Here is a 25,663-nt window from a genome sequence, read left to right as displayed (position 1 = left end):
ACCTAACAAACACACAAAAAGAGTGCAGCTGTTATGTGCCAGATGTATTTATTGATATGCTACACTACAACATTGTTAAATACTGGTATGGAAACTGTTCACATTTGTACAGTCATGATATTGATCAGGATAATAATAATAATAAAAAAAAAAAACCCAAAACAATATGTCTTTGTTAAAAATGCATACTTTCTCATTTGTTTCAATAAATTAAAACAAACCACAAGCAATAAATAATATGTTCTACAGACACTGACATAAGGCATACTCTAATTCAGCAGACCAGGAGAGGAACATGACGATGGATCACGGATGAAAAACAAAGAGGAGCGCTTGAGGCTTGATTTACAGCCAAAGCAATTCCAAAATACAGGTTACACATACTCAGGTGTAGATGTGTGTCGATTTTAAAAAAGAAAAACAGCAAATTACAGTGTCCTAACTACTGCTAATAATAAATATGCAATTCAAAAATATGGAGTTGACCATTTCTAGCTTTAAAATTAGGACTTACTTAGGATTTGATAGATAACACAGTACCTAAGCAGATACTGAAAGTAGATTTGAGTGTAAACACATCATAAACGGGCACTTCGATGAGTTTATGTTCATCCTATTCACTACTCACTAGTCCTATTAGCAACTCATCGTTCTGATCTTTGCTGAAGAACCATTCTAGTCCTTTAATTAGCATGCCAAGTCTACACAAGTTAAACAGTATGTATAAAAGTCAGTTACTTCCCTTCATATATTACTCTAAAGCAGTATATCATATTTAGAAAAACTGGAGTGTTTGTGCCTGGGTTGTGTATAACAGCATCATTTGGGCGCCATTACATATTACTATGTAGTACTATATAGTTAATATTACTTTTTTTTTAAATAATAATAATACTGTGTACATCAACAGTACTGCATTTTGAATCTTAAAGAAGTATCAATTTCTGCTTATATTGTATTATATAGTGGCGCTAAATCTTTTTCGTGTCGCAAAAAGTGTTTTTCGGTCACACTGTCGTGGTCCAGATCACAGTCCAAACGAGAAATAATTCACTAGTCTTTGGCTAAAAGCAACATATTGGCTAAAAGTGAGAACATATTTTGACAAATGTTAAAAAAGGAAAAAAGGAAGCTGGTCAGATGAAAACCTGTCATATGGGAAGTAGTCATAAATTCATACTGCAGAGGTGCCAACATTGCTAACAAGATAATTCTAGCAAAAAGGAAAAGTCCCGCCCATTTGTTTTCTGTTGGCTCATGAACTTGAGGCTTGTGAATTCACAGGTCAGTGTTCACTCACATAAAGTCAGAGCAAAGAAAAAAAAAAAAAATAATAATAATTTTTTTTTTTTTTACATCCCTGGTCCTTTCCCCTTCAGTGAATTGGCTTTATATTAGTGTTTGGTCTGTGCGCAACTTTAGCCAAAAAAGGAGAGACGTGTAGTCTTCAGAAACGTTTAGTCTCAGGTATCACTGTAGTGAGGAGTCAGAAATCATAAATGCTATGGCTAAACCGTAAATATTGGCACCTCCGAATACCGGATCTAGCTGTAACAATGTAACTTCTCGTTATAAACTTGTGATAATGTGCTTTTGGCACACAAAAAAGTAAAAATCTGAAAGTTTTGTCGTTTAGTTTGAGTAACATGATATGTATTTGTGCAATAAACCCGGACACAGTGTTATTTATAACGTCCTACACAGTTACATTTTGTAGTAAGAAATGCTAACTAATTCTGTTAGTACGGCACATATAAATCAGAAGAAGTCAGTCTTGAAAATCCATTTCTCATTCCCTTAATTTCACATCATCTCCGTCATGCAGCGGTAAACAGATGTTTGTGTAAGTAACAAGACAAGCAGCATCTAAAAAATAATTTAAAAAAATTAAAAATAACGGCACATATTTCTATCCAAAGCATCTGTCAAGTCTGAACAGTGAATGAATGATGATCTTAATTACTTAATTAGTACATTTCATTTCCCATCATCATTTGTGTGCTGTTGCAATTTAAATTAAATTACTCTTCAAGCTCTACCATGCAATCACTGGCAGAATTCAACTGTCCTTATTTTGGTAGATGAAAACCTTGATATCGTTTTAATGTACCACACCTATCGCCACTTTAATAGGAACACCTGTACAATTGTTTATTCATGCAATCATCCAATCAGCCCATCATGTGGCAACAGAGCAATGAATAAAATCATGCAGATACATGTCAAGAGGTGGGGGAAAAATGTGATACATGTGAGAATGGGGAAAAAAGGTGATCTCAGTGACTTGGTTCTGCTTGATGGGCTTTGATGGGCTGGGATTTTCACACACAACAGTCTCTAGAGCTTACACAGAATGGTGTGAAAAACAAAAAACATCCAGTGAGTGGTATTTCTTGGTGCAGAGATGAGAGATGAGAGAGGTCAGAGTGGCAGATCTTGAAAATGAAACTAGACAAAAAGACCAAGCGATGTTCAATTGTGCATTATGAGATGCTTTTCTGTTCACCACGGTTGTAAAGAGTGGTGAGTTACGGTAGACTTCCTGTCAGTTCGAACAAGTCTAGCCATTCTCCTCTGACCTCTCTCATCAGTAAGGTGTTTCTGCGCATAGAACTGGATGTTTTTAGTTTTTCAGACCATTCTGTGTAAACTGTAGAGACATTCTGTGCAAATTCTAGTGTGTGAAAATCTCAGGAGATCAGCAGTTTCTGAAATACTCACACCAGCCCATCTGGCACCAACAAACAATGCCAAGGTCAATGTCACCGAGATCACATTTCACAATATCACAATATCACCATTCTGATGTTTGATGTGAATATTAACTAAAGCGCTTGATCTGTATCTGCACTTATATGCATTCTATGCATCGCGCTGCTGCCGCATGATTGGCTGAATGGATAATTGCTGGAATTAACAGGGGTACAGGTGTTCCTATTAAAGTAGCCAGTGAGTGCAATTTGGTACACAAATTAATGGATCAGAAATAAATTTACCTAAGACAGAGGACAGCATTTTGGGGAAACAACAACAACAACAACTAATTTTCTTCCTCACATACCAATATCTAAACATCATTGTGCATCAAGACATAAAAAAAACAGAAACGAGAAGCTGTAACAGAAGCTTTTTTTTAGATTTTACAGAATAACTGTGTGTAATGTTTTACAAATAAACGTGTTACTCCTTTCTCCCTTTTAAAATATGCATTCATTTTCATGTCAATGCATCCTATACATACAATACACTTATCTAACTATATCTAACTCCCTCTGGTGGTGATACCAACACTATGTCCTACCATAGGAGGAACCAATGACTTATCATTACTTCTGCATCTCCTTCTGATATTTTTTTCCCTATATTAGTTGTAGGATAGCCATTTTATTTATTTTAGTAGTTACTCGAGGGTTAAAGTCGAGCGGTGAGTTAAACTCACAGTACAGGGGGTCTGGGAAAGAGGGGGTAATGAATACAGGGCTACTGGATCTGACAGGCTGAAGAGGAGGTCGCCTGGCAGCACATGCACGTAGGGTTGACTGATTTAGGAGGAATCAGATCGAGATCTTCATCATCCGGGATTTCATCCAGACGGTAGCCGTCTTTCAGCAGCTGGATGTTCAGGTCTTGGTTGATTTGCTGAAGAGGACGCAAGCAGGAGAGCTGGTGTTAGCCAACAGATTGATGATTTTTAAAAAAAAAAACACATTACGTCAATCTGTTTTATTTCATAGATCACAAAAGTAAAGGAATAAACTCCACAGGATGTGCTGTTATAGGAACATAATGAATAATGGGGTGGTATGATGTCCCCAAGTATAATCCTTTTTATTTACTAAAGAGAGATGCATACTTTTTATCTGTTTATAGTTAATGTTGTGAAACATCCACGAGACAAGTTAGTTCCTGTTCCTGATATTTTTTTCTTGAAGTTAATAAGACAAAAAAAAAGAAAGTTTGGCTTGTCAAGTTACCAAGAAACCATACAGTCCTCCTTCTTAAAGACTTTCCCATGTAAACTTTACCTTTTTACCTCTGGAAACAACTTTACCTTTGACTGACACTGGAGACTCCTTCCAAAAATGATAAATAGATGTCTCCTCAAAGGAAAAACTTCATAACAGCAATTACTTTTTCTAATCTATTTATGTGGAGCATAAGTTGTTTGAACAAGTACATTCATTGAATTAATTACTAAGTAATATAAACCTGTGATTTGCCTTGCAGCTGGAATTACTGTCAGAGCTGCTGTTATAGAAAATTAATCAATCCCTTCTGACCAATCAGAATCAAAAATTCAGTAGTGCTGTGGTACAATGAAAAAGATATAATGGGAATAATGGGAATAATGGGAATGCATATTTAAAAGGACTTCTGAAATTCCAGTGTAGTACATAAAGGGGTGATGATGGGCAGACAAGTAGAGGTCAAAGTGGTGTGGATCAACTGTGATGATTAAAAGACTTTGGTGTGGTGCACAGGTACCTGGTCCCTCACAGATCTCACCTCGGCGGAGGAGTATCCTGACGATGAGTATCTAGACATGTCGAAATCATCATCGCTGAAAAATAAGGAAATAAATAACAATTAGAGACCAGGATATACAAGACACTGCACTGAATAGTTGTAGCACCATATGTAAGGTATAAAACACAAAGGAGTGTGCTATTATAGGAAAAATGACCAATAACGGAGTGATGTGATGTGGCCCGACGCAAAGCAAAGTTACTGTTACCACCATAAAGTTGATTATTTTCATATGACAACACACTCGAGGTGGCTTAATTGTTATTTTATGGTCAAGCAAGGACATCCAAAGACTGCTAAACTGAGAGCCCTCAGGACTGGAAATGAGAACTACTGACTAAAACAATAAACACGTAATAACCGCTTTTGAATACAGTGGATATAAAAAGTCCATCCAAAGATCACTATACCCATGGTGAAGCATGGTGGTGGCAGCATCGTGCTATGAGGCTGCTTCTTTTCAGCTGGGACTGGTACTGGAATCATGGATAGTTCCAAATACTTATCTATTTTGGCACAAAACCTGCAAGATGCAGAAAAATTTCCCTTTCCAGCACAACAATGACCCAAAGCACAATCCCAGTCGATGAAGAAATGTCTTCAGAAGAAGAAGATCAACGTTTTGGAATAGCCCAGTCAGAGCTCAGATCTAAATCCTATCGAAAAACCTGGGGAATGACTTGAAGAGGGCTGTGCACAGGAGATCCCCTCGCAATCTGATACATCTTGTGCACTTTTGTAAGGAAGACTGGAATACAATTGCCAAATGAAGATGTGCTAAGTTGGTAGACACTTAACCAAAAGGTCTGAGTGCTGTATTACAAGTAAAATGTGCTTTAACAAAGTATTAGTTAAGGGGTGTGTATATTTGTGCAACCAGGTAATTGTAAGTTTTTTCCTTTTTTTTTCCTACAGCATTTCTATTTGTTTTTCACTTGAATTTTGTTGGTCGCTGTATCATAATAAAGGTGGTGATATGATTTATCTTGGTTTCTTTTTTTTTTTTTTTAACTTTACAAAAACCTGCAATTTTATCAGGTACGTCTAGACTTTTGATATCTCCTGTAAACAAGTAAGAGCACTTTTACACTGTTAGGAGTAATGAAAATGCAATAATGTGGCATTTTGGTGGGATTGATTTACAGTGGCATCCAGCAGAGACAGCCCTGCTCCGTCTGTCGATGCTTCTGCTAATTACAGCCTGGATTTATTGAACAACATTAAAAGACAGGGGTGAAAAGAGAACAAGAGAAAGAAAGATAAGATTGAACTACATTGAAGTACACAGTGACAATAAGAGACGGAGCATTGAGAGAGAGAGAGAGAGAGAGAGAGAGCGGAGATGAGTGATCTAATGCATGACCCAATGGCCTGACATCATAGATATGATGTCACAGGGAGACCATTTTAGGCAGCGGAGAGCCTGACATGGTGTGCTATTACAGGAAAATAATCAACAACTTTACAGTTACCAACACAAAGGTGATTAATTTCCAATAAGTGTATTATTCCTGTTATACCACAATTTGCCAAGGCTAACAATTTTTATGTAAATTTTTAGTTTTGTTACATAAACATCACATATCAAAAAAATATCACCATATCTACAATTACACAGGATTTTTAATCCATCCATCCATCCATTTTTTGTACTGCTTATCCTACATAGGGTTGCGAGGAGCTTGGAGCCTATCCCAGTGGACTCGGGGCACAAGGCGGGGGACATCCTGGACGGGGTGCCAACCCATCGCAGGACACAATCGCACACACACTCACACACCATTCACTCAAGTCTCAATTCTGATTGGTCAGAAGCTTTGACTAACCTTCTAGTCAAACCGATCAGATTTCAGCAGCGCACTGGTATACCAGAATTTATCAGTGAGGTCCAAATATATGTTACGTGCTGACTGCAGGCAAAATAATAACTCTCACAAATCATACAGACTTATTGTGTTATCATGTTTTCAGACAGGAGTATCAATCATTCAGTACATAATGCTATTTAAAGCCGTTTGGACTTCCTCTGAGAGCACAGCACTTCCTACTGATAAGCTTTCTATCGATTAATAAGGACTGAGATGAGACTGAGATGAAGGCAGCACAGCTCTACAACAAATTTGAAAAACATTAGAGAAATGACAAAGTTGACCAAACTTTTCTTTTTTTTTTTTTAATATGATCATAATTAGCAGAACCTCTCAGAAGCTGAAAGCAGTTCAGAAAAGACTTTGGGCAAAACCAATTATATAGATTCCCAAGTGCAGCGAGACCATAGATGGGTCATCTGGGTTAATTACTCTGCTTTTATGGATGGAAATTTCTCACACGGGTGTGTAATCTGCTACAGTTTGTCATTTTTTTTTAATTCTGAAGAAAGTGTCTTGCATAGAATGAACTTTCAGCTGAAGAGATTACAGCTAAGCTCAGCTCCTATAGCTAAGCACTGCTTTTTTTATTATACTTTTAGTGAAAATGACCCTGAAATGCTTAAAATGACGATACCTGTCTGTATCCAGTGCTACCAGGGGCTTCTCGTCAGGACTCTGGTCTAAAGATGAGTAACCTTTATTAGGAACAACCAACCTACAGCAGAAACAAGAGGTAAAGAAAACAGCTTTGTTAAATCAAAGTAAAAAAAAAAAGGCATCACTATTTCATTTATTTCATTATCTTTAGCTAGCTGTTTTTAATTGAAAGCATTAAACAGCTACAAACAAACAAATTAAATGTCTAATATAATGAATAGCCTTTTAGGAACAATCGACATCCTGGAGAAAAGTTAAATGCATTATATGAACCCTTTCAGACCTAGGAGTGGGCAATATGAAAAAAAATATCTTATCAAGATTCAAAGGCATTTCTACGATATACAATATGTATCGATATAAACAGGTTCGCTCACAAACTACATTAAAAAAGAGAAATGTGTTTATTTTATTATTAATAAACATATTTATAATCAACAAAAAAATCTCTTTTCAGTATTAAATATTATTTGTTTATTTTTATTCATATTTTTAAATATTAAAAATAAATAAATGTACTTTTTTTCTATTTAAAAATAACATTTTTATCTATTAAAAAGTAATAAATAAATTTTACCACTGAAAAAAAGATTTCTTACAAGAATTTTAAAGATTAAGTACAAAAATTTAACATCACATCAACTGCTTAAACTCAGTTTGTAATTAAATAAAAATTAATAATAAAAAGCTCTTACAATATCTGTGATATCTATGACAAAGCATATCATGATCATCATATTTATCACAATATCAATATTATATTGTCATATTATAATCCCTATTCAGCCTCACATTGATTTTTAGTTTATTTAGCTTGTTATGTTTGAAACACATACATTAATAAGTGGTAGCTAAAATGCTAAAATTACAATATACTTGTTCTTGTATAAACCTGAATCTGAAACCTGGACTTTCTCTGCATTTTAACTCTTTCAGCCTAAAACCAAGTGTCATTTTTGGCCATTTTCGGTATCACCCTGATGGTTATACAGCTATTTTGTGTTTTGTACATTATAATATGAGAAGATACTCTTTACTCTATACTCAAACTAACAAAAAGAAAGATAGTGGATGAAAAATCTACATACAAAATGACAGAATAAACCAAGCAGCAGAGCTGGTTTTCTTTTTTTTTTTTTAATTGTGACAGGAGGTCCACCGGGGCTTGCAAATTAGCACTGTATCTCCAGTTTTACAGGAACAAACTACATTTCTCTCATCTATAATATTAAGTAGTGAAATAGCAGATCTCTAAAGACAAACTGGCGAGCTATCAAAGTATCTGTGGCATGTGTGTTACTTCACCTCATACTTCAATCTTTATACATATTAATAACCCAGATACGATGTATTCGATAGTAAAAAAAGTAAACAAAGGGAAACATCATTAGTTGATCGATAAGAGAAAGAGAAGTCCTGCAGGAACAAGCCGTAGTCCTTTTTCCCTCCGTAGAACAAAGGCTTGGCCTAATCTGCAGTCCATCCACTCTCTGAGGAGACTCATCTGTCGGTCGACACCAGTGTGTTCTCGTTTCTTCTAATCCCAGTAGGAGTGCGACGAGGACTTGTCTTCTCTCTGCCTTTCATTAGCGTTCACACTTTCTGTGCTCACACTTCAGCAGAGCTGTATGTTGTTTCAGCTCTATAGTTAGGATGTCCAGCAGGACCATGGCTCCGTGTTATTTTCTCCAACAGCCGTGTTGCCTTACCGTGTTCTGGCCATAACGTTGTTTTTCTTGGGCTGCTGATTGACCGGGCTGCCCACCGTTCCGTTCTTCGCCGAGCCCTTCCTGGCCAACTCTCTCTGCTTCTCTGTAATCAGAGAGAAAATACTTGAGAGTCTAGACTTGAAATAGTGATAAGCAAGTAACCCGTTACCGCAAGGCATATTTTCAACAGTCATTACGATGAACTAGTATAAAAAATACAATATGCATTGTAAAGATTTATGACCAACTATAAGAATATGCACACACTCGCCACTTTAATAGCCGTAATAGCTATAATAGTCCATGCTCATTGAGGCAATTATCCAATCAGCCAATCATGTGGCAGCAGCATAATGAACAAAAAGCATGCAGCTACTGGCCAAGCGCTTCGGTTCATGCTCACGTCAAAGATCAGAATGGGGAAAAAAGTGATCTCAGTGACTTGTTTGCTGGGGCCAGATAGGCTGCTTTAAGTATTTCAGAAACTTGATTTTACACAGAATATTGTGAAAGAAAAAAAAAAAAAAAAAAAAAAACATTCAGTGAGTGGCAGTTCAGCGGATGTCAAAGGGAAATGGTCAGATTGGTTTGAGCTGACGAAGTCTATAGTACCTTGAATAACCACTTTACAACCGTGGTGAGCAGAAAAGCATCTCAGAACACAAAACACATCAAACCTTGCAAAAAAAAACCACCTCTGGTTCCACTCCTGTCATCCAAGAACAGGAATCTGGGGCTACAGAGGGCACTGAAACTGCACGAAACTATAATTTCTTGAATGAAAGAGCAAGTGTACATGTTTTTCTATTAAAGTGGCTGGTTAACTATTTAGCAATAAGAGAAAAACTAGTAATTAGATATTTTTTCTTTCTGTAATTGTGCTATTATGTTTAATGAATCTTAACATTAAAACCAGCAGATATTATGCTTACATAAATAGAGAAACACTTTACTGTATTATATTTTTCAGTTTGGTAACTTCCTTAGTCATAGCCAAAAAAAAGAGAAGATAATAGGACATTTAATTAAAAAGGCACTAATACACTGGACTGGTAATAACAGCTAGAACTGATGATAAGATTATCGACAATTATTTATGCTTGTATCTATTTTGATGATCTATGTGATTATTTTGTTTCACAAGTGGGTGGATCTACACCATAAGTGACCATCGGTCGACTGGGCTTTGGACAGACGTGTCCACTGACCCTTTGCACAATCCATAAACCATGAAATGTCACCCAAAATAGAAAACACTGGATGCCATGCTCAACCGCAGATACTGATTGTACGTCATGGTATATATGCAATACAGTCTGAGGCCATAGAAGCTCCTAATTAGTGTTCTTGCTTCACACACACAGTGTGTGCCATCGGCAAATATGTAATAACTTTGTAGTAATTTGACTAATAGCTGACCTCTACTATATCGCGTCCAGAGCGCTCTGCGCTACTTTACATGTCAGTGACGTAATACAAGAACAGCTCACCGATCTTCACTTGCAGTGGAGAAGGCTTGTAGTTGATGGGCACGGATTCGACCTCTCTTGTTTCTGAGTCAGCCTCTAATGTGGATGTCGCTGCTGGATCCTTGACACACAGAAACACACAAAAACAACATTAAACGAAAAGGAAATAGACGAATGCTTTTTCTAAATGATGCAGATGTGACTAGGCACGTTATTCTAAACAGTACGCCTAGTTACATCTGTATCATTATGCATATCGGCGGGCTGCGCATGAACAGCACAGAGCCTCCGTAGAGCGTCTAGACGGGCTGAGAGTGTTGATTAAGCTGGTGTTAGTCCACTTGCACAGCATGACTCAGCAGTCTTCTCGACCCATTTTAATCTTTCTCTCAGAGCCTGTCCCACTTTAGCCACTCAATGATTAAGGCCTAAGAGAAATATAGAAGACAGAACATTTCTATACAGCCCATTGATTAAGAACATATTTGGTTCTTCCCGATGGTTCTTTGGAGATCTTCAGTATGATGAAGGATTAGCAAATTTACACAAGCCCTAGTTATTTTATACTGTATGAACTACTGTATATTTTGACTAGCCTTTGAACTGGCATTTAGTTTCTTATATTTTTCATTCGATTCTCACAAACACCTTCTCATCCTTCTTGGCTGTCAGACCAAAGATCTCCTCTCATACCACTCTCTTCACTTCTCAACTATGAATACATTGATACCTTTTTTTTTTCCAGAACGAGTATGTGCTATTGGTACTCGCTGATATGATACTGATAACCGAAATGAGCAACCTACTTAGTAGTAATCACTCAGGGATGATGATTTTGCTCTGTTTATATTCCCGCAGTTTGCGTAGTGGCCTACTAGGCTCATTCTTTATGATAGTAGCTAGCAGAAGTGCATTAGCTAGCTACATTAGTTACCTTGGATTGAGTGGAGCTGCAGGGGAAAAGCACGGATTTTGTTTCACTTCAGAAGGGCACTTCTGCACAGCTGTAAGTTTTTTGTTTTTCTTGCGTTGGAATGAGCGTTAGTGGCCGATCGACAAGAACAACATACGGGTTAAGAGCTGTTATCTTCACTCTCCTAGTGTTGTCTGGAGACATTTTATCTCGCCTAGCCAGTGTTCGTTGCAGCAAAGTTGTGCTTCTAGCAATGAGTTTTAAGTTTAAGATGTTTTATCAGGTTTCTGCTATCCTAGAAAGATGTTGTAGCTCATTTTCTTGATATTTTAACAGACTACGGTTGGCAGTCTTTGCTCTGATTGACAATTAATCCTGAAATACGTCCAGATCGCTGTCATTTTGAGTCTTTAGCATGACAGCATATACTATGCTTACGTCATATAGTTTTACATTGTATCAGATGTTGGTATTGGAACATTTTTCTGAGTACAAGTAAATGCTGATGACTTTGCCACATTCTTTTATAGGTTTTATAATCTTTTCCTCCTACCTCTATTCCTACACTGCACCAGTCAAAGCCAATCAGCTTGTAACATTCAGGATTTAGAAACTTGCAGCCAGCAATATCAGGTGATCTCATATATAGAAACAATAATAATAAAATTCAATGTGGTTTCTTTTATTGATCAAAACACACTACACTGGCATTTCGGGTTGGTTTGAAACCTGTGATGGGAGTTTTGGCATAATTAAAAATCTTCAAACTGTGTAAAATATATGAACAGCTACATAAACCGTCTATCTTAAATGAACAGTACTTGTTTTTAAGCTTTTAAACAAGATGTTCCTTAAACTTACGTATTGGGAAGCTTCATAGGAGAATGCTATGAAAAGGTTAAGACATAAATACTTGCTGCTAAATACAGTACATCCTTCCCTTTCCTTTTCTAGACCTGCTTTTCTAAAAAAAAAATTAAAAAAAAACAAAAAAAAAAAAAAAAAAAACAAAGAGAGATGGGAGGTTTCCTGATGCCATAGCTACCACCTAGTATTTCCTCCATAAGACCATGCCAGCTTTTTGTTCACTTTGTAAGGTTTGGGGTTTAGGCTTGGTGGAAACTGGGAAGCGAACAGAAGATGTTTGTTAGAGGGGGAGAGAGAGAGAGAGAGAGAGAGAGAGAGAGAGAGACTAATATTCTCTGCCAACAGAGCTCTTATTATGAGCACAAGCCTGACCTTATTACAGGAGGCCACGAGGCACCGTGGGTAAATGTCACAGACCAATCAGAGGAGAGCAGGGTGCTCACAGCATATAGCCACACTATCCGTAGTAGCTGTCAGACCATGTTTACTTTCTGACTAAGGTTCCTAAGTGGAACACAGAACTGAAACAAAGCTGGGCATTATTACAAATTCAATGTGTGACCTTGTCTTGAAAACCCCGAGCCAGTGATGTAAAGCACAATGAAGAGGCTCATACAAATAGAGCTGAGGTAAAGAGAGACCACATGACCAGAGAGACACTTTAATACTCTTCATTGTTCATCACTTTCAAATAGGGGTGTTATGGTTTGATATTTTCACAGAATCATAAGCTAGTCTACAAATATCACAGTTTTCTTGCTGAGAAATGAAGGCTGCTGTAGGAAAAGTCCAAAGGGAAGGGGTTGTGAAATTCTTTTGGCTAGCCACAGCCTGATATAAATGAGTACCCCTGGAGAGAACCACTGGTGTATGTAACTTGAATGGGTTTTTTAAAAAAAAAAAAAAAAAGAAGAAGAACACGTTTCACATGCAGGAAATGCATTTTTAACTGGTATTTTTAAAAAAGCTGTGGGTGAGGTAATCATCCGATCATACACCATGACTAACTGTGAAACTGTGACACTCGAACAACCCTACTCTCAAACAGAAAAACTGATTAAATGCTCAATGTTGTGGAAAAAAGAACATATCAACAGCACAAAATTTAAAACTGAACACCCACTTACACGCCAAATGTGTGGAGGTAATGAAGGTAATTGAGGTAAAAATGTCTCCATCAATTTACCAACCATGTTGGCAGGTAGGCAACATTTTGTTCACTCACCCTAACAGTTTTCCTGCCTGTTTCTCACAGCTGGATGTGGTGAGGCATAGTGATGTATTAGTCAAGTAATGAAAAAACAGAGAACTCAAAAAGACTGTGAAGAGAGAAAACAATGTTTTTAGTCGTTTCTGAAAATGGTCTTAGCTACACATTATTTAGCAGTTAAAACCACCATAGTTAATAGCTGTTGGTGCAACCAACCCAAGGAATTTAAACTTTCTGGTTACTGGCACAGGACCTTAGCTAGTGAACTACTACGGTCCTCATTACTTCTGACTTTAAATCAACTCCCAGGGATCAGAGTACTTGCGTATTTTCCAGAGTCTGTATTATTGACCGTATTCTTCCCCCATATTCTCCCTAATTTGGTCAACTGCCAATTCCCACCCACCAGCCAGCTCTCCCCAATCATACCACAGCTACCAACTGGGAAGAATGAAGGCTAATACATGCTTCTTCTGTGACAAGTGAATCCAGCCAGCCATATTTTTTGAACTGCTGCTCATGCCGAGTCACAGTACAGCATATCACACCCTCTTCCACGTACATGAACTCAGAGACCCCCATGATTGGCCAGTGTTGCTGTGATTGACAGGAGAGCGAGAGTACGCCATCCCTCCCACCCAGTGCGCACGGCCAGTTTTGCTCTCTTGGAACTCCGACCACGGCTGGCTGGGTATCGTCAGGAGATCGTACGCTCAAATCCTCTCATATGCGCTCTCTCTTGTCAATCACAGAGAGACTAGCCAATCATAGGCAACTGTAAGTTCATGTATTCGGAAGTTTACAAGTATGTTTTCTTCTGAGTGTGTTACGAATTTCTGTTGCGCTCCTAGCTCAACAAACTTTTGAATTACATTAGTTGCCACTTTTTAGCCTAATTAATTGGACTTCTTGAAACACATAATGTGGGACTGGGAAACTCAGTGGAGCTTTGTGTAACTAAAGAATTTATCCACCTTTGTGTATATCAAAAGACTTATACTATACAAGTGGCTTATGATGTTAGTATGTAATGGCATACACACATCACAATAAAACACTTGGTTGTTCAACAGGACTATTACAATTTGCAGCATTCTGATATATTGTCTTTATTGCAGTAACAATGAACAAATGCTTAACAGTTAATTCATTTTTGTAAGAACATTAAATCATCTTTGGAAGTGCAGATATTCCCAGGCAATCGAATGCTTCCAATATACAGCAGACTATTGACTCAGAGCCTAAAAATCAGGTTAGTAGCTTATAGTTAAAAAGACACACTGTTCCTTCTGAACCTCTGGGGAAGAACCAGGACAGGACCGAGCTCTGTTTTTGAGGAACATGTGCATGTACGGCAGAGGTGGGTGGTCCAACCGGAACCCGTCATGACTGGGTACTCTGTATGGACTCAGGACGAAGCCAGGCCAACTCTCACACTCCTCCAGCGCATGTCTATGGGTGATAAAGCAAGGAACACTGGGACACTGGGAAAAGCCTGCAAATGTCATTATTATACACCAAGTGCAGTCTGAGTGGACAAAAACGTGTCTACGGTATGTTCTTTTAGAAAAAGATGAGTGTAGAGACAGTGTGTGCTGATTTCTACAGGCAACACATGGAATGATAAATAATTCAGCTGGACTGACAGCTGCGAAAAAGATCACGCTGTGTGTAATCTTGACATGAAGGAAAAAGTCAACACACCAAATCTGATACCAAAAAATCTCTTAAATGCTAGTTCTGTTTCTAGTTGCTTTTTTCTCCGAGCTACAAAAATGCAACACTTCCAAAGTTGACAGTGATGAAAGATGGAAACATGTGAACAATGTGAAACTCAAAGAAATTTGTTCAGTGTTCTCATGCCTCATCGAGTGCCGTTCTCATGTCAATAATCTTCTTTAATTAGAAAATCCTGACACCTTTACACGACGTTCCTCTAAAGAAGAGAAGTGCATGTCCCGACACACACAGCTGTCATTCGACAACACGGATGACAAAAAGATCCAAAATCCAACATCAGAAGAATGAGTAGTTATTCATGCTCAGCTGCAGGTTCAATTGGCTGGCAATTCATTCCACACACATACACACATACACACACACACACACACATACACACATACACACATACACACACACACACACACACACACACAGAGTGAGTAAAGCCCTAGGGGGTGACTTGGCACTCCACCAAATCATGAGACCTGGCACTCAAAACACTGATCATGAACTTCAGTTAAGGGACTGTAACACATTTTGACATTTTCAATATATTATATACACACTCATTAACCATACGGTTAAAGAATGACCTGAATTATTTTGAATAAAATGCTTTATATTTGTTGGATCATGAATAACATTCTAATGATATGAAAACTGTCACACATTTAATAATAATGTTAACAATGCTAATATGCCTGATAGGTAATAATGGGGTGCTGTTATAGAAAAATAATCAGTAATATGTTGGTGTGATGCCATTATTCCTCTCATACCACAGTGATTACATTTTTTTTTTCAATTAAAGAACTATACATCATAAGTTTTATTCATTTTTACCTACATTTACTGTTGTGAAATATCCACAAAACTAACCAAGTCAGTTCTTGTTATCTTGAACGTTATAAGAGCTATAAACAACCTCTCGTTTTCTCTCTCCTGAGTTTAATAACGTAATTTGTCACATTAGAAAGAAACTGCAAAATGCAAGTCCTCTGTCCTGAAGACTTCTGTACTGACACTGGAGACTCCTTCCAAAAACGTTTAATAAATACCTCAATACAGAGAGCTTCATCATTTCAATGAATACATGCTTTTCTTCCTTTTAATCCCTTCTTTTTTTAGTGAATTAGCTGTTCGTATGTGAATACGTATTAGAACGAGACCTGCGATTCGAAGCCGGAACTACTGTCAGAGTTGCTATTATAGAAAATTAATCAAGCATCAGGGCTGTGGTATAATTTATAATATTGGATTAAAATACTGACACTTATAGTTTTAGTTAGCATTTTACCGATCAATTTCTCAAACTTAAATATATAGTAGAAATTCACAGTCTTTAAACAAAATAATGTGAACATAACATTTCCCTCATGTGCGTTACTAAACTAAACAACTAAATTACACTCCAATTACTTTTATAGCAATCATTTCACTTCCTTACACTGCAATTTCACTTACTTCCAAGTGTTGAGAAACGTCAACACTGTCACAACAAGCTAGCTTTTAGTTCTCAAGCTAGCCAAATCAAGCCAAAGTAACTATTGTTAGCTAATCCAAACAGCTAAACACACCCTTGTTACCCCATTACCAAGTAAGCAAGCCCCTCTCTGACCCTTGTCTGGTCTCTGTATGTGTTCACAGCTGACCCAGCTGGACAGCAAGATAAAGTTAACGTGATGTATTAGTTTAACATACTTACTATGTGCTGTTTGGGTGTAGTCATAGTAAAGCTACACGAAACCCGGTCAAAAACCAATGACATGGTGGTATGATAAGGCCCAATACGAAGCGATGTTAATGTTACCACTCTAAAATTGACTCCAAAGTTTATTCTTCTTCTACTTTATCCATTTATAGTTACATTTAATGTTGTGGAACATCTAGGAACAAGTTAGTTCGTGTTATTACTTATGTTATAGCAGTTACAATAGTTGTTTCCTCACCAGCCTCGCCTAAATAAAAAAAAAAAAAAAATGCAGCTTGCTTGTCAAGTTACCGAGAAACCACAACACGCAACATTCAGAAAAGATACACCTTTACCTCTGACTGCTAGAAAGCACTGACACTGGAGACTCCTTCCAAAAACATCATATAAGTCCCATACAAGTATAAGTTGTTACTATAGAAATGATAACTTATTAGAATGAGCGCCATGCTGTTACAGAAAATGCATCAACACCTTCTGACCAATCAGATTTGAGAATTCAACAGCGGCATGGTCTAAAGGTAGATAACAATAATTCCAGCCACTGAGGCACAACCCATTTTGAGGTCTACGCACAATAGCCTTAAATCTGGAATTAGCATGAGAAAAGTGTAGAGCAGGGTAACAGCTGGCTCTCTGAATAGCGGGACAGGATGAAAGGGAGGCACAATATCACCCCAGTCTGTGTCATCACATCCCAGCTCCATTTCAATGAGCAAATGTCAAGCTGAGCTCCAACACACTACACACACTCATGTCAAGTGCACAGACTATAAGATCGATCGCTATGGAAGTGGAAGTCTGAAGATTGAGTGAAGTGGATTGATCTGATATCAGACATAACAAACTGTGTTTAGACTGCTCAGCTTTTAGGTCAAGTACTAAAGAGAAAAATGAGAAATTACTCACAAAAAGTGGAAACCTGAAGGGTATATTGGGTATCCGTTAGCTGCTATGTGTATAAAATGTATATAATAGTAATAAAAGATAGTTCTACATGCATAATTCTATAAGCATATATAGATTTATATCTTTATATATTAAACCTGGGCTTAGCCTTGAAAAAGGCAGCTCAGGGCTTTCTTGATCATGCTAGCTCACTAAAAAGTCGAACTTTTTATATTATTTGCAAAAAAAAAAAAAGACCTTTACGTCATATTTCTTTAATTCTCCCAATCATTATGGACATAGACATTGCACCAGGCTGTAACGTTACACAAAATTCAAACCCGGCAGTGTTTGAATCAATATTCACTTGATTTAAAACATTCGACATTATAAAAGTACAATAACAGAAATGTAATAGTATCACGGTGTTTGCGTGATCTGTTCACACTCTTAGCAGCATATAACGAAACCAAAGCTGTGCATTAGAATTCTCCAACTCCGAGTTCAGCAAGTGAAGTCAAATCAACATGGCTGCTCACAGCATCAACAGTAAACAAAGCAGCACCTCTTACCTTTAAATGAGTTACACCGTATTTCCTTTAGATCAATCAACATATAGACATATTCACTTGTTAAATCTATAACACTGGCTATACAGTTCACTTGTTTGAGGAGGTAAATATACATCACTCATCACAGTTAGTAGGCTAGCTTGTTGCTAATAAAAGACGAACTTGTCTTTTTTCTCCTCTTTGTAGCTCGAATGCATGTGGGTCGAAAATGACGTAATTCCGAGCTTCGACGTCCCACTTCCAAGTTAAGTCAAACGCAGCATAGAAACAAAAGCATATTAGAAAGAGAATGATAATGTATTAGAACGTGTGTTGTCTTGCAGCTGAAACTACTATCAGAGCTGCTGTTATAGAAAATTAATCAACACCAGGGTTTTTTTTTTTAGCATAGAATTAGTAACTGTGGTAAACTAGCAACTAGAACATTCAGGACATTCGAATAATTTACTAATAATAGAAATGTAATAATGGCACGGTGTTTGCATGATATGTTCACACTCTTAGCAGCATATAACGAAACCAAACCTGTGCATTAGGAGTAGAAAATTTAAACATGACGAATTAAATATTCTGGCCAAGAGAGTTAATGTGCAGGGTTGCCAAGTCTCAGCAAAACGTCCGCCCCAAATACAACTCAAAAAACAGCATAACTAGTCCCACTCCAAAAAAAAATGGGAAAAGGGAATTTTTTGAGTTGGAAACACATTCATTGTGGGCAGCATGCATTTTTGTTTGTTGTTTCAAAACAACCCACTATGGTGTAAAAAAAATGCAACCCTGGCAACCCTGGTGTGACTCACATCAGGTGTGTCTGAAGCACGTAGTGCCTTATTTAGCTAGCTGTGAAAGTCACACAGCTCTCTGGAGCTCAAATGTGTTTTTGAATCCTGAGTTCTCAACTTTATGAATAAGAGATCAGCCGGGAAATGCGGGAAATGCTGTTTTAAAGCAGTATATATATGCATATATATATATATATATATATATATACACACAATACTGCGTATAGTACGTGAGCTGTATATGTATATGACATCTCACGTACTATAAGCAGTATTGTATGACAAATAACCTACTTTAGCATGCAGACTGTTAAACGTAACACTCGATACTCAGACATATCAAATGATAAGACATGGTACGCCATATCGTTACCGCTCTAACATTTCCCATTTCCCAACTGTAAGCTGTGAAATATATTTGCTTCAGTTAGATTAGTCTAATGACAGCCTGACTAACAATAGGCATGACGTATACTCTTCATCCACATTCAGCAAAAGTGAAATCTATTTGCAAATTCAGCAGATTATCTCACGCTGGCAGTTTCAGTGTAGTCAGGAGTGTGCTGAAAATTTTGGAGTAGTCTGATAAATTACTCTCTGTAAGTCAGCAGATAGAAAACGTAATTACTTTCATGTGTAATTAAGCATTTCTGTTTCCCGCTTCACCATAGGATAAGCCTTTTAACCGAGTGAAAAATCCTTCTTAACGTGTCTCAGCCCAAGAAAAGCTTACACGACACAAAGCTCAGGGCTGGAGTGACTGCGAGCTTATTATCCATTTGGGGCGTTTTATCTTACTGAGCAAAGGACTTTTGGTTTTTTTGTTGATTATTTTCCAATGACAGCACATCCTGACACGGTTCATTCCTTTTATATCACAGGAATTACCCAACACCAACAATTTCTTACTCATTAAAAAACGATAAGTCGTACTTTTTATCCGTTTATAGTTACTTTTAATGTTGTGAAACATGTTTCTGTTATCACTTACAATCTAACACCTATAATCAGTCGTTCCCTCACTAGCCTTTCTTTGTCCGATGTCCGTCCTGAAGACTTTTCCATGTCTGTTCCTGGAGACTTCTTCCAATTAATGTCTCCTCACAGAAAATTTGATGTTTCATTTTTTTTTTTACTCTATCCATTTACACTGGGTATCCGCCATACAATTCTTTGTGAATTAGCTGTTACATTAATGCTGCGTGTGACTAAAGGTTGTAGCTCCTCAGCTCCGAGTTCAGCAAGTGAAGTCAAATCAACATGGCTGCTCACAGCATCAACAAGTAAACAAAGTAGCACTTTTTACCTTTAAATGAGTTACACCGTATTTCCTTTAGATCAAGCAACATACAGACATATTCACTTATTAAACCTATAACACTGGCTATACAGTTTAGTGCTTTGAGGAGGTAAATATACATCACTGTCTTTTTTCTCCTCTTTATAGCTCAAACGCATGGGGCTACAAAGAGGGGGAAAAAATGACGTAATTCCGAGCTTCGACTTCCCACTTCCAAGGTAAGTCAAATGCAGCACAGAAACGAAAGCATATCAGAAAGAGAATGATAATGTATTAGGGCGTGTGTTGCCTTGCAGCTGAAACTACTGTCAGAGCTGCTGTTATAGAAAATTAATCAACACCAGGATTTTTTTTAGCCTAGAATTAGTAACTGCAGTTAACTAGCAACTAGAACATTCAGGACATTCTAATAATTTACTTAAAGGTGCATTAGGTAAGATTAGTCCATTTTTTTAAGCTTAGTTCTCTAACATTTAACCCCTTGAGCCCACCACCACCCCCCATTCCCACCTATGTTCACAAAGCTCTACCTCCAGGATCTCCAGTGGCCCTTAGACTGTCTATAAAATGATGAAAAAGTCTGTTCTCCAAATGGGATTTCTCAGCCACGTTATACTTTTGTGGACGTGTGCTGTTCTAGGTATTATTTGTACAATTTGTAATTTCAAAAATTCTAAAAAAATTTTTTATTAAAAATCAACTACTGCACCTTTAATCATTTTTTTTAACTTAGTAGTTTACTTTCAATCTATAATTTAGGTAACAAAGTTATACTTTCAAAGTGACCTCATCAATCAAAATCACCATGTCATGAATAATAAAATGAAGAAAAAAATAATGATTTTCTTCTTCACATGATCTTCAGAAAATGTCTGACGTCACAACGTCCTGTTGAACACGTGACTTATTATAGGAATATTCCAAATATTTCACAGGGGTGAATGTTTGGAGTGAGACTAAAATCTACCTATCTTTTTTAAAATCTATCTTTTTTTTTTTTTTTTAAGAACCTATAATGGCTGACTCATGTTGGAGGATGTTTCAAGCATGAGATATCACACATTCATCATAAAATAAGAAGATTTTTGAAGTAAATTGGTGATTGAACGATTTTATATTGAAGGTAAAGTGTAAACAGAGGACAGGAAAACATGCTGTAGGTTTTGTTTTTAGGTTGTATAAATGTTTTCAGCCATTTAGGCTGTTGTTATTTAGGAAGGATATTTAAGCCATGTTTAAAATGTGGAATATTAGTGTAATATGGGGAAACACAACTGGCGTTAGCTCTTATCCTCTGTAAACAATACAGAAACAGTATAGAGAAGCTCCACACTGCACCACTCCTTCCACTCTGAGTCTATTGACCAGTCCAGGCTTTTTCCCACAACACTGAGCTTTCTTGCTCACCTACAGACTCTGTTGTTTGACTATTTGTCTTTGTGTCCTGGTCTTTGTGATGAACTCAGAGAGCCAGTGGTGCTCCTGGAGCTCAAGCGGTAATGCTACTCACCAGCGGCTGCATCTCCGAGTTCACTGGTGGGACCTGAAATCTGTCGATTTCCTCCATCATTTTGTCAACACGGTCTTCTGAGACAGTATATCTCCAAGTTTTGAGCTGATATCGTAACTGAAAAAGCGCATTTAATCACTCAGATATATCCGGCGTCATTTCAGTTTGTTGTCAGCTATCTAACGGTTACGCTGCTCAGGGGTGACTCAACGTCAACGCGTTCTTTTTTCCTTGTCCATCCGTATTCCGAGGAATCCCGCCTCCTCGGCTAGGATTGGTCGTTTTCGCAACCTATCAGCGGACCCGTTACTGTGGATCAGCCAATCAGCGTTTACCCAAACATCACACCGTAGGCGGAATGCTCCTAACCAATCCTAACGCAGCAGCCGGGATTTGTCAGAAAACGGGTGGAAGGGAATAGCGTAACGTCAACATTTCACTTCCGGAAACACAAATCCCGCCCATCTTGACGTGTTAATGAATAATACATAAAACACGCCCAGAAAGTTCTGTGCCTGAGGTAGATTGTATTTTTTTTCTATTCATTTGTGTATTCATTCACTTTATGCACAACTTTTATAAATGCTCTCTCAGATCCAATCCATTAGTATCAAATAAAAAAATTAAAAAAAATACATACATACATAAATAAATAAATACATCAATAAATGCATAAAAGAAAACAAACAAGAAAATAGATAGATAGATAGATACATAGATAAATAGATACATACATAGAAAAATAGATACATAGATACAGGAATTTATTTATTTATTTATTTATTTTAATTATTAACAGGTGGGAAGGGTTATTAGTAAATTTGCACTTTTCAATATGAAAATTATGAGAAATATAACATTTATTATATAGTACATACTATCTTTTATGTTCATGGACCATGGACTAATAAATTAAATTAAATTGAACCTCAGTATAAGTGCAGTATAAGTTTTGATCAGAATTGCTCTATATGGTTGAATAAATAAACAAAGATCCATTTCTGGTGGAAACTAACATTTATTGACATTTATTATACATTTATTATACACATATATCCACTATATTGTGCATGTTTTGTTTTTGTTTTTTGAATAATATTCAAATATTCATTTTCTTTTAATGTGGAGGTCATTGGCAGGCCTTTTTCTGTGCTATATTCACAATGTTCTATGTTCGTTTTGTTGTTGTTGTTTGATTTTTTGGCATACAAAACATGAATTATAATTAAATTGATGTCTTAATTACAGTTTAACAATATTACCAACCCCTTGTATATTGTCGCTGAACCCTGTTTCAGATTTGGTTGTCACTAATGCACAGCATACTGCACATCATTCATTCATTCACTCTTCAAACCCCATTATGAGTTTTTTGAAATATGCATTATTCGATTATGTGTTACTTGTTTTGTGCAGAATAGCCTGTTTTGTTTTTTTTTTTGTCATCAGAGACAGGTTTAGTTGATATTAGCTCTTTGGTTCCGGAAATGTGAGATCCATAATGAATTTATTACTAAAATGTTAAAGCAAGGTATGTGACTTGTCCTGCAGATGGAGCTGTAAGATTATATATGAAGATGAATCCAAACATTGGCGTTTAAAACAAGTACAGAAACTGGAGAGTCACCTTCAACCCCACTGAACACGTGTGGGATGAACTGGAACACCGACTTCACACCAAGCCTACTTTCTAGATATCAGTGACCAACCGTGTGTGCTCTTGTGGCTGATGGGCAAATCTCCACAGCCATGCTCCAAAACCTAGTAAAATCCCCACAGCCACGCTCCAAAACCTAGTAGAAAACCTTCCCAGAAGAGTGGAGGTTATTATAGCAGCAAAGGGGAAACAAGCCAATATTAATGCCCATGGTTTTGGAATTAGATGTTTTCAGGTGTCCACATACTTTTGACCATATAGTCTATCTATCTATCTATCTATCTATCTATCTATCTATCTATCTATTGCAACAAGAAGACAAAAGGAGAAAAACAAAGGGTGGGATACAATCTCAGAGAGAGAAAAAAAATGTAAGTAGCTCTTGCTTTTTTTTTAAGAATAGCACCTCTTTGTGTTTTTGTGTTATGTAATATTTCCCATTATATCTACACACATACATCATTACACACATCGCTGTTGAATTCACAATTGAAATCTCAGCGAAGTGTTCCAGCTGCAAGGCAAATCAAATGTTTATACTGATGCACTCGTTCTAACATTATTATGCATTATGTACTGTACACCTTACACAGGGACCAACACCGGGACTTGTATGGAGGACCCTCCATATAAACAGATTTTTAAAATGTGCTGTTATTTATATTACAAAGAAAAACATATAATTAATGATTCGTGAAGCGTAGTGTTAGAAGACATTCATGGAAGGAGTCTCCAGTGTCAGTGCTCTGTCACAGTCAGTATATTTTCTGCTATGGGAAAGTTTTAAGGACGGAAGGTTTTGTGCTTTGCAGTTGTTCAGTAACAGAACAAGTTGAGAGAGAGGAAAAAGCAAGAGTTTATAGCTGCTGTAACATAAATGATAGAAGGAATTATCTTGTTTCGCAGTCGTTTCACAACATTTAACGTAAGCACAAACAGTATAGAAAAAAATACAGAATTGTTACAGAATAAATCCTGATATGTCTTTTGATATGTACACATTTGTAGAAGCAGACTGTATATTTGATATTTTATACACAACTTAATTACAACCTTTTTTTTAATGAATTAATGGTTTAGAACTTGGCCCTCGCCCTCCCAAATTAGTAGCTGTCACGAGATGGCGGAGAACTAACTAGTGGGTGGGAATTGGTGATGAATTAACTGAGTGTGAAAATGTACTGAATTGTTAGGTGATCCATATTATTTTGAATTTATAGAAAATATGCTTTTGTACAGTGTAAGCATGTAGGATTTTCCATCCATCGCAGGAGAATTAAACTCACAGAGTGAGCTGTCACCAAAAATCAAACAAAAATCACGTACTGAGGTTATGAATGACAGCATTTTGTCAGCAATTATTTGTTATTGGTTGTTTACCAGATACTGAGACAGAAGCTGGGTTTATGGAGCGATTGTTTGAGCAGAGCCTCAGCAACTAACCATCTGCCTCATATAAAGCAATGCAATTCAATTATCAAACCAATGAAATATACAGTACGCATTCCACCAGTGGAAAAAATCAAGTTCTTGGCTTTAAAATAAAAACAGCATTTGCTTTGTGACAGCTTGAATCCACCCTAACAGTTCAAGAAAAAAGAAGAAGAAGAGGAAACATGTTTAAACGAGAATAAATAGTAATACATGAGGTTTTAAAAATTACCAAAACTCAAATAAAAACAAAACAAAACAAATAACACCTAAATTCATGTCAACAAAACAAAAGACAAATTAACAAGTTTTATATTTGTTGTATCATTTGACATTTATTTATTTATTTACTTGTTTGTTTGTCTGTTTGTCTGTCTGTCTGTCTATCTATCACTTAAATTTTCCTGTTTTTCATGAGTTTTAATTCCCTGTTTCATCCAATTAATTATTATTATTTTATCTCAGTTATCATTTTTTATTAAATATGTATATTACATATGATAAATATTATATAAATATTATTCATATATAAAATATAGTTATATATAAATATAATTATAAAACATTAATTTTATTAAATAATATATTAATTGAAATTAAATATTAAATAATATTATATTTAACTTACATATAAATTATAAATTACAAAACTACAGAAAACAGAACAAATGTGTGTATATATATATATATATATATATATATATATATATATATATATATATACACACATTTGTTCTGTTTTCTGCTTCCTTCTTCCTGTATACTTTTTTTATTCACCATTTTAAGTACTTTGAGCTCCATTTATTATTACTATTATTATTATGATTATTATTATTATTATTATCAGTAACAGCATTTGCAATATGT

At 36.5% G+C, this 25,663-nt stretch overlaps 1 protein-coding gene across 2 annotated transcripts; it reads right to left on the bottom strand.

Annotated features, from left to right (window-relative positions):
• Positions 1–31: 31 nt before the first annotated feature.
• Positions 32–21,951, bottom strand: fam219aa (family with sequence similarity 219 member Aa). Of its 2 annotated transcripts, none has more exons than XM_034311487.2 (6): positions 21,709–21,951; positions 10,255–10,354; positions 8,765–8,867; positions 7,033–7,113; positions 4,486–4,561; positions 32–3,639 (listed from the first exon to the last, which is right to left on the bottom strand). In XM_034311487.2, the coding sequence occupies exons 1-6, from the start codon at positions 21,766–21,768 to the stop codon at positions 3,481–3,483; spliced, it is 579 nt and encodes a 192-aa protein (XP_034167378.1). In that variant the 5' UTR covers positions 21,769–21,951; the 3' UTR covers positions 32–3,480. The 2 variants fall into 2 exon arrangements, with proteins under 2 accessions (XP_034167378.1, XP_026784533.2); XM_026928732.3 differs by having other exon boundaries at positions 4,507–4,561; positions 21,709–21,947.
• Between the last annotated feature and the right edge of the window lie 3,712 nt (positions 21,952–25,663).

Source organism: Pangasianodon hypophthalmus, chromosome 15 (assembly GCF_027358585.1).
Source record: "Pangasianodon hypophthalmus isolate fPanHyp1 chromosome 15, fPanHyp1.pri, whole genome shotgun sequence".
In the NCBI taxonomy this organism is placed as follows: Eukaryota; Metazoa; Chordata; class Actinopteri; order Siluriformes; family Pangasiidae; genus Pangasianodon; species Pangasianodon hypophthalmus.
The sequence above is the reverse complement of the archived record's forward strand: the minus strand, read 5'-3'. Positions and strand labels throughout refer to the sequence as shown.

What these genes read in the sequence shown, in the direction of transcription:
- fam219aa (XM_034311487.2), bottom strand. Translation starts at nt 21,768, where the DNA reads ATGATGGAGGAAATCGACAGATTTCAGGTCCCACCAGTGAACTCGGAG. An exon ending in AACGTTATGGCCAGAACACG is followed by an intron (nt 7,114 to 8,764) that starts GTAAGGCAACAC and finishes TTTCTGCTGTAG; the next exon opens with GTTGGTTGTTCCTAATAAAG. An exon ending in GTAGCACTGGATACAGACAG is followed by an intron (nt 4,562 to 7,032) that starts GTATCGTCATTT and finishes CTTATTTTTCAG; the next exon opens with CGATGATGATTTCGACATGT.